This window comes from Alnus glutinosa, chromosome 2, assembly GCF_958979055.1.
Source record: "Alnus glutinosa chromosome 2, dhAlnGlut1.1, whole genome shotgun sequence".
NCBI lineage: Eukaryota > Viridiplantae > Streptophyta > Magnoliopsida > Fagales > Betulaceae > Alnus > Alnus glutinosa.
In genome coordinates, this window is record NC_084887.1 from 33844944 (window position 1) to 33861256 (window position 16313).

At 34.9% G+C, this 16313-nt stretch overlaps 1 protein-coding gene across 3 annotated transcripts; it reads right to left on the reverse strand.

Annotated features, from left to right (window-relative positions):
* Positions 1-606: 606 nt before the first annotated feature.
* LOC133859648 (uncharacterized) lies at positions 607-4101 on the reverse strand. Of its 3 annotated transcripts, none has more exons than XM_062295129.1 (3): positions 3884-4101; positions 3153-3182; positions 607-1980 (listed from the first exon to the last, which is right to left on the reverse strand). In XM_062295129.1, the coding sequence occupies exon 3, from the start codon at positions 1865-1867 to the stop codon at positions 1061-1063; it is 807 nt and encodes a 268-aa protein (XP_062151113.1). In that variant the 5' UTR covers positions 1868-1980; positions 3153-3182; positions 3884-4101; the 3' UTR covers positions 607-1060. The 3 variants fall into 3 exon arrangements, with proteins under 3 accessions (XP_062151113.1, XP_062151114.1, XP_062151112.1); XM_062295130.1 differs by having other exon boundaries at positions 3153-3214; XM_062295128.1 differs by lacking the exon at positions 3153-3182 and having other exon boundaries at positions 3884-4100.
* Between the last annotated feature and the right edge of the window lie 12212 nt (positions 4102-16313).

Below are 16313 nucleotides of genomic sequence, written 5' to 3' on the forward strand. Positions count from 1 at the left end.
AATTTTTCTATTCTCCAGTAAATTAGTGCGAGAATAAGTAAAAGATAATGAAATAAAAGATGTTAAACATGTAGCTCTGTGCAGCCACGTGCCGTTAATACAGATATTTATAAAGTGCTAAGATTCTCCGTCTCGGTTCCAATAATTCCCCATATACGAAAAGATCTAAAACCAATTAACCAACATCCTGGATCGTAGCCCAAACCTTATAAAGCTGAATGTAAAGATTTACCAAATGGATCCATAATAGAGATATACTGTTCAGGGGACATGCCTGCCGAAATGCCGCATCTTGCAATGAAGAAGCATTGAATATAGACAGATTATTCAGCCCTGCTCAAGACAAACCAGATATCAACTATAGAACATAAAAACATCTTCACTGAACTTTGAATTCTAAGACCCCAAGACAGATTTCCAAAGCAAAAAATCTGCTGGACTAAGTTTCACTGTACAAGAAGATGGGGCCAATCCAGTAAGCCATCATCCACAAACGCAAGGCCAATCAGGAACTGCAAATAATGCAAAGAACACTGCCAGTGACTACAAACAACTAACAGTTAAGACTAGATGACCATATTAAATTGCTTTGATCCCGAATCAACCTTAAGACAAACAACTAGTAATTAATCGCATAACCATAATGTAGAATTTTTCCATACAAACAAGTACTCAGAGCTTTCATATATAGCCCCCGTACTAATTACATACTGCAGTTGCACTCTTACAGGAGCTCTGAATATCCACAACGCACCATGCCTTTGCCAATTAGAAATTCGGATTTGGATGCAACCAACACTTTAAAATTCCAGAACACAATATAACAACCATCACACCAACCGTATTCTATAAGAGCTGAAATGATTCTGAAAATGAAAGACTTGGATGAATCTGGGATTGAGGGGCTTTGAAGGGAAAGAACTTGGAGCAGCCTTAGAGAGTGAAAAGTCGTCGAATTATCAAGTTGATGATATTTGCATAGACAAGTGCCATTTGATAGGAGGAAACTTCAACTCAAAGCACTTGCAATTTGCAAACTAAGAAACAAATAGCATGTATCTCAAGTGATGATTTCTCTCACAAGCCAATCCAGACTAGGATATGCAAAGTACAGTACGAGAAATGATGGGAGGGCAAACAGAACAGTAACAAGTATGTACAGTGCCAAGATGGCTGCACTGGCAGGTATTGCATATAAGACAATCAGAAGAAATATAACAACCAATGGGAACTTGGCTGTCAAATGAACAAAGAAAACCAGTGACTTCCGAAGTGAAGAATGTATCAGCTCCATACTGAGGTGATTATGGCGATGGCCATGGTTATGGTTAGATCCTGATGGCTCTGGATGACGAATATGTTGTCCTCTCCTGAGGTTACCATGGTTTACTTGGCTTCCCATTGGTAAATTTCCATTTGCTGGCCAGACTGACTGATGATCCCTAGAGAAGGAAGAATTGGACTTTGCTCTTTCACCATTCATGCTCTCAACCATCCAGAGTAGGAAGTAGTTCTTTCGAGGAAATTTGAGATTTCCCCTGTAAATCAGACGGAAGGATAAGAGATTGCACCATGGGCAGGATATAAAGAGCGGAAGCTGAACTGGTAAAGTGGGAAATTTCACAACAGCCCACTGCAGTCCCAGGATGCAATTTTTACAAAGGGTATGGCCACACCATAAAACATAAGGTACATTTTCAACAATGTTAAAGGATTCCCAACATATTGGGCACTCTAGACCTTCCTCTCTGCTAGCAGTAGAAGAAGCCTCATCATCAGAGCATTCAGAAGCAGCATGGGTTGGGTTTAGAGAATCATTTTTCAGTCCAACACTTCCAGCTATGCAATTGGATGCAAAATTCCACATTCTAATATCAGATGGAGAATAACCAAAAAACCAACATCATTGGCTAAGTTTCTCACAGAAGCCCTGAATTAAGGTTTCCCATTACCATAATGAATGCCGAGAGCACTTTTCCCCTGAAAGAAAAACACAGAGTAAATTCATCAAGCAAATCACCTTTTCAGCAGCTTATTAGTAAAACATTCATCTGGTGCTTCATATACAACTAACACATACATTGAAATTTGATAGAAATATATATCTATAACGACACAACTCAACCAAGTCTTCATCCTAACTAAATGGCATAGGCAACTAATATATATTAATAATACTTGTTCTCAAAATTGAGATAATTGTTTTTATTAGGCTGTGTTTGTTTCTGCTTACAATGTTTTCCAGAAAAAAAATTTTCTATTTTCTGATGTTTGGTACGGGCAGAAAATACTGGTCAACAGAAAATAACTTTCGGGTCAATAGTAACTTTGCCACAATAAGGGGGAAAATTGCTTACGCCTCTCAAGAGGTGTAAGCCATTTAGTGGAGCTTGTCTCCCCTCCCTCTCCTAGCCCCTTCTCCCCAAACTACATCACCACCTACCCATTGAAGAAATCAACTGCCCCCCCTTCACCTCGCTCGCCATCCCCCCTACCCCGTCCCAACCCCCCTTACGACGATACCCACTCCCACAAAGGAATCCATTCGCCACTTCCCTTTCGCGCCACCCTCATCTGGCTATCACCCTCCAACGTCTCCCCCTCCCTGTTGGTGTGTGTGTTTTATTGTTTATGGCAATACTTGTCGTTTTCTAGCAATTTTGAGTTTTTGTACCAATCAAACAACAAAAAGATTTTCAATATTTTTTTCGGGGTCTAAACCAAACAAATGAAAAATCAGGTATTTGTCCTAAAAATATTTTCGACCGAAAACATTCTCCCTCACAAATGAGTTTACATACATTAAAACAAATGCAGCCTTATAGTCCCAAGAATATAGAAAATCAAATCCAGGCCTGTCATGTTATAACATTGCTTTATGAAAAAATAAAAATGCAAGCAAAAATGAGCAAAAACGAAGTTAATAACCCAAATGAACACAAACTAGCTCATCCAGACAACAAAGATAAACACCATATATCATGATTGCATCTCCTCAATAATTACATAAGTTTACAGATATGCACAAATATAGTTATAAACTTATTGAACTATAATCACAACACATGGTAAAAACTCAGAGCTTTAAGTCCATCAATATATCTCTGCTTTGCTTAGAAAATCTATAGTACGATCAATTAAAAGCAACTCACCTTAATGCACTAGCAAGGATGTAAATATTCCTGACAAAGATGTATCTCAGTTAGACACCGACCTATCTCAATGAAAACTCAGTCAATTTCTAATCAAACGAGGTCGTCCTAGTTAAACTCACAGCTAGGCAACAAAAATAGTTGTTTTATCTGAAAATTCACAAACCCAAGCAACATCCAACAAAACTTTTATTGCATCATAAATTCCCCTCTATTAAAAAGAATTTGAACCAGTTATCATTAACCTCATACATTATCATACCTACACAATACACGTGACTGAAAGAATTCCCTAGAAATATTATTTAAAAAAATAAAAAGATGCCCTTGATTTCACATCAAAACCCAGTTTCCCAATTCAAATAGAACAACAACTAATTCTCAAACTGACACAAATTAACCAAAGCGTCAAGCTTTGAAACAGTCCTTCCTCACAAGCAGTGAAAAAACACTTCCGGGTCCGCTTTGACGAATACCCATTTCAACATCAAACCCAATCCCTAATGAGTCTCTCTAAACTACCCTTTCCTGCCAAAATCCATACAGAAAAACGGAAGAAAGAATCACAGAAAATCGAAGCTATAAACCTAGCCCTAAAAGTCCAGGTCGAAAATGGAGCGTAAAACGAAAGTCGCAACCGATCCGTACAATATGGATCACAATTAGAAATAGTAATTGGCCCCAAAAGCTTAAAGAATAAAGGGGTTAAGAGAATGGAGAGGCGATCTTACCGATTTGGTTGGAAGAACGGGATTTCAGAACCAAAACCCTCAAATCTCTCTCTCTCTAAACTCTGAGCTCTGAGCTCTGACTCTGGGCTGTTGCCGAGAGCTCAAAGCTCTGAGGAAAACCCCTTTCCTTTGGGAGTGAGATTTGGGGTTTGGTTTTGGATTTCCTTATCGCCGCAACAAAGTTGATCGTCGTGGAGCTCTCGGCTCTTATATTGTCTGTGTTCACCAAGTGGCATGGCGTGCTCCGGGTTTATGTCACTTGATAACGACGTCGTTGTCTGTTGGAAACTAGCCAAACGGCGCCGTTTTTGCTTTCGCCACACCGTCTCGGGCTCCTAAAATATGGCGTAATTATTTAATCTAATTATATGTGATGAAAATGGAAAAGAAATGAGGTTTCGCCACCTGTTATAATTTTTATTATTATTTAATAATATTTATATTTCAATAGTAAAAAATTTGTCGCCTTGTTAAGCTCAGAGATACGTATCTTAATAATAGTTTTAAAATTTCTTTCTTCTTGTTCTAGTTTTGGTCCTGCAAATATCAAACGATTTTTTTTATTGACAATTTTTTTTCCTTTAATTTAGTTTTATTAAATTGATATTTGTTCTTAAAATACATGATTTTGGCATGAATTTTTAATATTACATGTGAAAAATGCATGTTCGATTAAACCTATTAAAAAACTTACGTGAGAGTCACGGCTCTATTTGTTAAACTTTTTGTTTTATGTCTTGGTTTTTAAAAATAAAAAATAAAAAAATAAAACATTAACAAATTATCAAAAATACAAAACACAAAACATTTCTTAAAACACAAAATTAGTCTTTACCTTTCTGTCACGTTATAATACTTTTTCAAATAATAAACAAAAAAATGCCCTTAAAAGTTAAAACGCATTAACAAACACAGTTATATGCCCTAACGACAAATGCTAATTTAATACACTAAATTACGGAAAATAATGATGGTTATAAATTATCATAGACCAAACCCAAAAACATGAGATACATCATACCACCCTAGTTTGTAACTTCATAGGGCAATTTTGTGTCTTAGATGTGTCGCATTAAATATATGCCACCCTTAGAGTATTCACAATATATTCTATTTGATTTTCTCGAAATTTAATTAACAAAATTATCATTATCTTTCCCTATATTATTAAGATATTATTTTTTCACAAAATGCAACTTATTTACTCGTACCTTCACTTTTTTTACAAAATTACTATACAATCTCCGATGAAAGGCACAAAGAGGAGAGAGTAAAGATAAATATTTTGTGTTAAAATAATTTATAAAGAAGCTAAAGTGCTGACTGTAGCTAGAAAGCAATTGGGAATTGGGCTAAAGAAGGCTGAAGCTGTGTAAGAAAGCCCATTAACAACAACCTTGGATATTTTCTTGATGTTAAGGCCCCATTAATGTATAATTTTCAGTTCTAAATGAGGTCCAGAAATGGGCATTTGGGCTTATAACAAGCCCACAAATGCCTAATAATTAATATTTATCATATATTAGTTATTACTGTTAAGAAAAAGTCATAACATGAAAAAAAAATAATAATAATAAATGTAATAACAAAAGGATAGAAATTTCTTACAATTTAGATTATTGAAAATTTCATACAACCCACATATAAAATTGACATATGTCCCTTAGCATGTGAGAAACACGTATTGTTTTAATAGCATATGCTTCTCACATGCTTTTTTTAATAGCATTAATATAAAAATATTTTGTAAGAAATTACAGTCCATGACAAAATAGGACGTAATCATGAACATAAAATTTGCCCCATTGCCAAGAACTTCCACCAGTACCAAAATAATTGTCCTCGAGTAGCTCCTTTTGTCTTCAACTTCAAAGCTTTCCAGCTGCTGGTAGGGCTAACATGGACAGCCTAACATGTTTATGGGCGGGGATGGTGTCCAGAAGAATCCTGGTGTGACACCTCAGTGGAAGAGGAATATTATAGAGGGACACTAAAGTCGATCAATAATTGATGTTTATGCATGTATGTGTCTTAATACATGGTCATGACGTTAACATCGGATCGGATTTAGATCGTGTCGAAATATGAATATTCTTATATTCATTAATTTCATGTTTAATTCATTTTTACGGGCCACGTCAGAAATTAAACCAACACTAGAATTTCATTTATTTCATTATAAAAAGTTGTTTTTACAATATATTCATTGGTCTTTTTTATAACAGCAACCTAGAGCTCCTGAAGATGAAAACTAGAACCAAAAAAATAATTAAATCATCTAAGAAGGAAAAAACTACAAAATCTCAAATCTTAAAGGCAACAAAATGAATTAAAGACGAAAAATTCAATTAAACAATTGTCAATCAAATATGGATGACAATTGGCTAGGATCATGATTCTATGTCAAAATCCTTTATTTGTACGTATGTTGTTTAAGTCTCGGCAATTGCTTTAAAAACTTATGGTCGCACTATGTTTGAACGGGATTCCTAATTAAAAATTGGTTGGGTCTTGAAATTGAAAAAAAAATCTTTCTTTTTATACTTTTTGGCCCCGTTTGAAAACCCCCTTACTCTCCCCTGAAGTGAAAGGAATGGGAGGGGAGGGGGAAGTGGTTTTCAAATAGAGCCCTTGTCTTCATTTATTTACACCCCCAAAATAGGGGGTTGCCATCCTACATCACTAAGCAATTCCTTCAAATCAGTTTATTAATTTGACGTTTATCGTTAAAAGCATGTGATTTTTAAGTTTGGAATAAAACTAAATCCTATAATTAGGATTATTTTGTTTTAGGGTTATCAAATATTACTGCCTTTAATTCCTTTCTTTTTCTTTTTATTTATTTATTTATTTTTTACCTTGCCTTTCATTCTTCTTTTCACAATTAACCCCGAATACTCCAAAGCATAGCACTTTTAACCTGGAGGGGTACCCTGCATGATAGTGGCAGGTATATTTCCAAGGCTACAAATTAATTAAAAAAGGTCCCATTCCAGTGTCCCAATTTATGTGATAACCACGTTTGAAAGAATCATACGTTGTTGGTGAAAGCTTCTGGACAGCTAGCTTTAGCTTCTTCTCAATGTCTTAATTAGGGCATATATATATATATTAATATATATCTGAAGATTCTTGTTTTTTTTTTTTTTTCAAAAGTTTATAATAGAAATTCATATCTTGATTAGACGATCAGAACCTGTCCTCTAAATCTTTATCAAGATGATTTAAACAGGATTTGAACTTGTTGCCAAATGACAAATATGATCACTCACATGATAATAACAAGGCAAGATCGAATCTTATCAAAAATTTGGCGTGCTTCTTTTTTATTCAAAATCCGTACACGTACCTTTTAAGATAAAGCTTTTTCTTTCTTTTTTCTCCAAAACAAGTCGGAGGAAATTGACATTTGACCTTAAAATATATGAAAATTCTTACGGCTCGGTTTACTACACCTTTTTTCAAGAGGTGTTCGGGTGTAACATAAAGATAAAAACAGCAATATCCGAGCGTACGTTTTGAAAACAGAAAACAAAAGAGAGAATAAAAGAGCGTAAACAAATAAAGCGGTGGCGCCGGTGGGCTTCGCCGGATCAATTATTGATCAAATCCAGCATTCCTAACCAAAATTTGGTTGATTGCTACGTGATGGCAAGTTGCTTCAACTTCACTTGAGGGGAGACGTGGTACGGGACATGAAGGGTACGGAAAATTGAAAACGACCACACCGTTATCTAAAGGCCCACATGATTAAAGACAGTGATGTCGTTTTGCATATTATGTGAGGCAGAGGCGAGTTAGATGAGAACAGATGTCGATCTGCCATGTATATATGCACCGTTTTCTTGTCCATTTATTGCATTTACCCCCAAAATTCCAAATTTTAGCGGGACCAAGGGGTAGGCAAGGCAATGATGCCGATAAATGAAAAAAATTCAGAATACGTGGCATGAGACATTCATTAGGTGGATACGTTTTGCAATGATCCATTTGGCAGGAGAAGGTTGGTTTACCCAACTTTGGCAATTTATGCCTAGTACAACATGTCGTATGCTGTATGCATGATCCAGGGAGTGAGAAAAAAAAACAGTAAGGGAGAATTATACTTTTATTATTTTATTAAATTCAACAAAGAATGCGCCGCATTTAGACGTAAAATGTCTATTATACTCCTACATCAAATTTATTTTTTATTTTTTTAAATCTAAGGACATAATTATATTTTTTACACATTTGATGGGGGTACAATAGATATTTTACGTTACATGACGATAGGGGTGTACATGCGGTCGGATATTAACCGCTTGCATCTGTTATTCACACGTGCAAGCACGATAAGCAAAAACTAATACATGCATGTACAAATGCAGATAGGGTTTTAGGATTGATATTAACCGTCCGGCCGTACGTATCTGTTTTTTATTTCAAAAATTAAAAATTACAATTTTTCTAAATTTTCATGTTGTCTAATAAAAGGTAACAACTATTTTTCTGAAGGGCACAAACACACCCATGTCTAGTTTTGGACTTATTTTCCATGTGAAGCTACATAAAGAGGACATGAAAACAGTTTTCTGAAATCACAAATAAATCACGTGGGTTACGTTTAAGTTTATTTTAATTTTTATAGGTGGTTTAAGTGTATTTATTCAACATTTTCAGTAGTCTCTCTGGCATGATTAGGACGTAATATTTGGCGTACGTACCCTATGAATATGGGTTATTCGAATAATAGTGCCGTAGTTCTCTTTGGTCTCTTACAACGGAAAGTCAATTCAAGACCTTGCAAGTTGCAAATATTACAAGGTGGTCCAACTGGTTAATTTTGCTGTTCAAATTTGGGCAGCTCCAAGTAGATCGACTACGTACGGCACCCAACAACTCGGAATAGTTCATGATGCAAAACCTACATGTTCGGGACAAATAGATTATGCAACCCCTCTTTTTTATGAGGTTTGTAACGAAAAAACACTAATTATATCATCGTTATCGTTTTAAAATGACTAATCAATTTGAAACTTTCTTATAATCAATCAATTATAAAGTTCAATTTTACTTAAAGAACGTGAAATTTAGCATTCAAGAGTGTCACTCTATGTGGACTATTCATTTTTTTAATATAGGACTGGAGTGTTACAATCTTCTTTCTTAAATACTTGATGTCCTCGTTTGGGCCACGTACGTCGTGCAGTACTGCTCCAACACCTAGGTGGCCCTGATGTAATTTGTAACGACACATGAAAAGTGTTAACTATATATGTGTACGTTATCATTAATTATAAAAAAACCAAACAATTTAATTTTTTTTTTTATAATTATATATAAAATTCAGTTTCATATAATAATTAAAAGATGTGAGACTTGACGATCATTAATGCCCGGGGAGCATATTGGGGTCGAGGCACGCAACTTGCTTAATTATATTGCTTCGTGAGCCTCTCTAAGACCACAAAAGCTCTTGCGTCAAGTTGTCAACAACCAAACATGGTGGCCCTCCATGCTGCATAAGACACACCTACGATAAAATGGGACATCTCAAATTAAAGTAGTGGGATGGGATTCCTATCCTTTATAATGGAGAGGATCCGGTTAGCATATTTAGGAGCGGTAAAATAATTAAGAAAAACAAAAAATAATAAGGAAAAAAAGTTATATATATATATATATATATATATATATATATATATATATATATATTTCAGAAATTTCACTTAATCTCTCGAATTATCATGATTTTTAAAATATCACTTTTAAACTATCAAAAATTACAATATGGGTGTTCGATGTTTCAACCTCCCATTATGATTTTTTTGTTAACTTCTAACAGAATGAACAAAAATGATCACAATACCTCGGTTTATAAAATATTTTTGAAAAAGAAAAGACAGGAAGAAAAAAAAAAGTGAGTAAGAAAACACAAACCCATGGAAACTGCTGCCCTTTTTTCAAATATTTTTAATTTGTTTGATTTTTTTATTAAGAATAAATTTATATTTATATAAATTTTATTGGAGTATAAGAGATATCACTACAAAAAAAACTGTTAATTAGCGGCGTTAAATGGTCTAAAAGCGTCACTAACTAATTAGCGACATTTAATTCGCAACATTTGTGTTATGCCGCCATACTTTAGTCGAGAAAATTAATTCGCGACGCTTCATCCAAAAGCGTGCGAATTTAGCGGGGCTTAGGGAGTAAACGACGCAACAGTGTTAGCTTTGTATAACTTATAAACGTCACTAATTGGCAACGCTTGTTATGCGTCGCAACACAAACGACGCTAATTTGGTTTAAAATGCCCACCGTAATTTGGTATTTCTATTTAAAATGTTTGATAACCTGTATTGTGTTATTATTATTATTTTTCATATAGAAGATTACTTAGAGCATTTGCATGTCAACCACAAACAAGCAAAGATATATTGAAAAGTACCTTAATTAAGATAATAACAGAAATATTTTAATTGTCATATAATTATAATCCAACATTAAGAACAACTGGTCAAAATGATGCAAAATCCTTAAGAGTACATATAATCTCCACCCTTGAAGGCTTGAACAAAACATCAAAAATAAATATCAACTAGGTAGATTCTTTCTTCCATCAAATTTTGTCCAATCCACTGCATGTCAGCATCTCCCTAGATAAGAAAATAAAAGAATTTAGAACAACACCAACGGTAGGGAACATATCCAATTATCCATAACCAATATATGTAAGTAGAAGTCACATTGCCATCATGGAAGCAACATAAATTACATTAAGGATAACATAACTAACACGATGTATAACTCAAGTTGGATAAATGCTAATACAAAAAATGAAAATCAAAATATGACAAAATGATCTCCTTGAAGATCCAAATTAACCATATCTTTAAACAAGGAAAATATTAATGAGCTTGAAGATCCAAAATTACATTTCACATTCCTCATGTCAGTTATTGTTTTCCAAATCATGATACCCATTTCACTATACATTTCCATGGAGCCTGAATATAAATGAAGAATTAGGACAAGTCAAGTATGTATTATCTGATAAAACCGGTACACTTACAAAGAAACATACAAGATGGAATTCCAATGTGCAAGCATAAGGGAATAGATTATAGTGGTGGCAACACATGTGTAAAATAAAGAAAGTTTATTAATGCATGACCTTTGCTTACCAAAGATCATTCTCTTGCTATCTATGCGCCTAGTTGTCCAACACTAGCGTCATCGTCTTCCATCACAGTTTGTGCACCTATAGAACATCATCTGTCACGTTATTTAGTGCTTTCCCTTAATAGGTATGGTGTGGATGGTATATAATGTGACAATTATACCCGGTCGACTACCGACTGATGATCTGGGCCTCACAGGTGGGGATCCTGTGGCAGGATCTTGCATTCCAATTGAGTTCTCACCTCTATCCATATAAACTTGGAGCATCCTACCTATTTCACTTATCTAATTCTGATGCATTGTTTGCATATGCAACATTTGAGCTTGCAATTCATTAACCTTGCTCAGAAGTTCAGTTTCATTGGATGAAGATGTAGACGCCCTAGATGTATATGATCTGGATCTGCTCGGTGTAGGCCCGAGCCTCGTTCCGCGTATACGCCCCGAGTATTCCGCCCCCATGACTTGTGCATACGTGTCGTCCGGAGCCCATGGTATAAATTGGCCCCTGTGTACAAACATTTGATTCGCTTGGAGGCTCTTGTGACACTATTTCCCTCATCTTTGCCTACATATTATTAGAAGTTAACAAAAAAATAATTAATGAAGCCTGTAAAAAATATACGTAAATGGTAATTCATTTAAAACACTGCATCAATAGAATAAAGTTACAATTTTTTCCACGGCCTCATCATTCATAGGGGTGCCATCCTTTTTTGTGTGAGTATCTATAAAATTTCTTTTCTCCAGGGGGCATATCCACTCAATAACTCCTACAAAAACAATTAAATCATATACCAAATTACATGTAACTATATAGAGTGAAAAAAAAAATACATTATTTAATTGCATAAAATATAATGTACCTTCTCATAGGCAAGTCATGCGTAGCTCTTTGAACCCGAGGTGTGAGTAAACTTTGACAAGCTACGAATTTGCCTGTTCCTCTCAGCCCTTACCTACATCATTAATATCTATCACTAATATGTAGATAAATTTAAATATGTATAAAAAAAATATTACTATGTGAATTTGTCTCACTCTATCCTCCTCTGTCAACCACATTTCAACACAAAACTCAATGTCTTCCGCATCGAGTAGGTAGAGATTTGGTGTCGTAGCCATTACATCCTCAAGGGATTCACTTGGTTGAATCTGCAATGATTGCTTCACGGAATGCTTGAAGTCTCTCCTTTTTTTTTTTTGCAAAATCCATGAATGCGCGCAACCCTTTTAATATCTTTAAGCAGTTTACCAGTCTCGACGCAAAACTTTTTCTATATGCAATACAGAATCACATATTAGAAATAAGAAGTTAAACTTTATATATATATATATATATATATATATATATATATATATATATATATTCCATACCATTAGGGCGCTTCAAATTTCTTCCTTCTTTTGTAGTGGGACATTCTTCAAATTTTTGGTTCGAATATCTACAAACTTTCTACTTCTAACAAGTTTTCCTGCAATCTTGCGGAATTTTTCATTGTCTGGGCCCGTTGGTTGGAATGAGTTATTAAAATTAATCACTACCCTTTCCCCGTTAGGGATCTGCCAAATTTGCGAAGGACCGCCAACTGTCCTCACATTCCTTACCCCGTCCTTATTTGCAATTTGGTATAAATCATCAAAATAATTAGTGCAGAATGCTAGAAATGAAATCAAAGAGAATGCTAGAAATGAAAATAAAATATAACACCTGATACGTACCAATTGTGTAGACCTATCCTTGGAGTAATTGTTGCGGCTGTTGCAACTGAGTCGACTGAGTGGAGGGTTGTCCATGTCCATCAGAAGAGGGTGTGGATGTTTGCGGGTGCACACACGCTTTTGGCGTGTCGATGGATTGGCATGTCGAGGGGATAGACGTACCAAGAAGCTCCAACAAATGAGGGTTATTGGACAAATCTACATTCAACAGGAACAAAGATTCATCATGAGGTTGCATGACTGTTGGTATATAAGCATCTTCATTTTGTAGTTCACTAGGACTCTTTGTCTCAGTTGTATCATGTGTCTCATTTGTCCTAGCTACTGGTATCCTACAAAGTTGTGACAACCTTGGTCTTGTCTTTGGTGGCATGGCTACCTACATAGGCAAGCTAGTGTGTCATAGATAGCATATGTACAAAAGAACCATAGACAGTAAATGTAAAAAAGAAATGGGTGAACACAATATAATCATAAATAGTAAGTGTAAAAAGACAATGGAAATATATTTTCCTTGTTAGCTATTTGAGTTAACAAAAACCCTAACCTTAGGAGGGAAAAAAACATCAAACACCCATATATTGCAACTTTTAATAGTTTAGAAATCATAGTTCACAAAAGGCATGACAATTTGAAAGAAGAAAGTGAATTTTTTTTTTTTTTTTTTAAAATAAAAATAAAAATAAAATAAAATCGATCAAAGGCAAGGCAAATCGTAAGAGAAAGTGATTGGCACAATTAGGCATCTCCACATAGTGAGTAGAGCGCAGTCATGAGTCATGAACATGCAATCAGATATAAAGAAGAGATTTCAGCGGAGTAGGAAATCGTAAAAAGAACAGGCAATTCCCTTTCAGTGTCCCACTTAAGATTCAACAGAGGAATATTTGATCCTTTTGAGTACCAATTATTTTGCTCATGACTTTAAGATCTCTCAAAGCCAACCTTTTTTTTTAAAATAAAAATAAAAAAAATAATTGATATAATTAAGATGCATTGCCGTGCATCACGTTTTTGCTTTTGAGACATGACAGAGTTGTTCCCATAAATGATTCTTGTTGCCTCTAAATACTGCCTAGCCTCCATTTCCCTCCTCAACTTTTCTATTTTCATATTCTCTTCTAAGTATAAAGGTGCCTGGCACCGACAAATTCACGTACGTAGCCCACACCTTTAAGTGATCTTGGAGGGAGTCCCTAGCTAAAATTGATAGAAAGTTTCTTTTTTGTTTGAGGGGATCGTAGCAATGCGATGATAGCCTCACATGAAAGGTTTGAGTCCCATATTGAAAAGACATCTTAAGCGTTAATAATTAATATACCATAAATTATTTCTAGTTTTTTTTTTTTTTTTTTTTTTTTTTTTTTTTTTTTCTAGTTGAACGATGTCTTAATAATCTCCTTCTGTAATTTGCTTTTTCCCTTTTGATTTTAAAAAAAGAACCCTACTTTATACCAAACATGCACGTACAGTGAATCGATCGAATCAGCCCGTCAGGTGGAGTTTGGGGGAAAAAGGTGTTGGTGAAATTGTGGATGAATGAAACAATGCATTCCCACGCAGGAAGAGAATCTTGGAATATGTTCAAAAGTTTTTGGATGATTGTGTTCATAATTTCCGTGATTGCTACTCCTTAGCTTGGGACCCCCGACTCTATTTTCCTTTTGCTAGCTGTGGCGTCTAGTTAATTACACATGTCCACTCCCACTGTTTAATTTTTTGGATTGTTGTTAATTAATCGTGATCCTCTTGCCTTAACAAAAACATATTGCCGCCGTACGGTTTCTTTTTTCTCGAGTTGTAGGAACCTTCCACCACTTACTCGCAAAACTTTGGGATCGATCACACTGTCATGCACAGAAAAAGCCTGGGATCGGAGGAGGAAGGAGGCTTTTTTTTTTTTTTTTGTTCTAATTGAATGGGAAAAAATGATTACATACGAGGATGTTTTCCAACTCTTGAGTCTTGACTGTTCACATGTGAAGAAGATAGACAAATTTTCCCCCAAACAAAACTATGATTTGGTTTTCGTTTTAAAAGAGAAATGCTACCGGACGGTACCAAATCGTTTATCAATACATGGGTATTTTTTATTCGAACATTATTATAACAAATGTGATCAAATCTCTAATTTTGTATAATGTTCGTGTTATATTCGCTTTTCACATTCTCAGTCATAATATAATTGATTTATATTAAATAGGTATATATTCGCAAGCATTCCCTGAAGACAAAAGAACACACTATTTGCTCAAGCTTAACTACATATATATATATATATATATTTTTTATTATTTTCAAATACATGCATGAGGATCCAAAGCAAAAACATTGCTTTGAAAAATGGCAAGCCAGAATTCGCCCGGGAAATGGTAACCACGTGGCTGGTAAACTAACACAACATTTTTAATTTGATGCAAAGCTAGGGTAATTATCTTGATTTAATTTTTTTTTTTTTTTTTTTGAACATAATCGCATTTATATATATAATTCTCAGAAAAACTGAAATCATGAACTAAGAAGCAGAGATACTGAGTTCTCTATAAACAATACCGTATATTACATAAGGAATCTCTTCCATTCGTGTAAAATCTACGACATAAGTCATAAGTAGTAGCTCTCTAGGCTAAACTATGTGCAATTAGATTGGCGTCCCTTTTGACATGTGTAATATTAGAAGTCTTCAAAGAGCTTAAACTTAGTTTGATATTTTTCACAAAATGGCCAAAACTATTGAAGCAGGGTATAGCATAATTGGCTTCCTTCACGATCTGTAAACCAACCCCTTCCAATATAACCTAAAAAACAAATACCCATCTCCCCACCGAATATGGTGGCATATAAATTAAAGCAGCCATTGCTTCTGTGGCTATAGGTTCCACAACAAGCTGAAGAGTAATACTACAGGCCGACAGTCGATCAGCACAAGCCCTTATAGTCGTCACGTACATGCAATCATCCCAAGACCTACTCGCCCATCCGCTTTGTCCAAGCCAGCATTTCAATTAATTTTGATGATCCCTGTGGATAGAGGTTGCCAAAGAATGGCTTGCAAGTTGAAGAGTGAAGAGAGGTGAAATGATAATTGCATCTTGTCATCGTGTGTTTGTGATTAATCTTAGGTGAAGCGTGAGGTTTACTCAACATTGAAAATTGAAAAAGTGAAAATAATGATGACGGCCAGGTGGTTAAGGAAATTGACATTTTGATAAGTTATTTTAATAATACATAATGTTCGTACATCATTTAATTAATAACTTAACTATACATATTAAAATTAATAACTCATATTTTTTTTTTTTTAACAAAATAATCGGAACTACCATGTATTAATTTGAAGAGACCCGATGGCAAATACAATGAATAGAGACACATCAACACCCTACACAAATACAGTAAATAGAGGCACATCGACACTAAGCCAAAAAAATCTGACTTGGGTACTGCACATCGATCAAGAATAGATGTTTAAGTCACGCTTTAACAAAAAGCACTTCTAACAAAGAAAAGATGGCTGATCTAGCAAACAAGACATAAAAAG

Coding starts and splice junctions, on each gene's coding strand:
- LOC133859648 (XM_062295129.1), bottom strand. CDS start 1,867: ATGTGGAATTTTGCATCCAATTGCATAGCTGGAAGTGTTGGACTGAAA.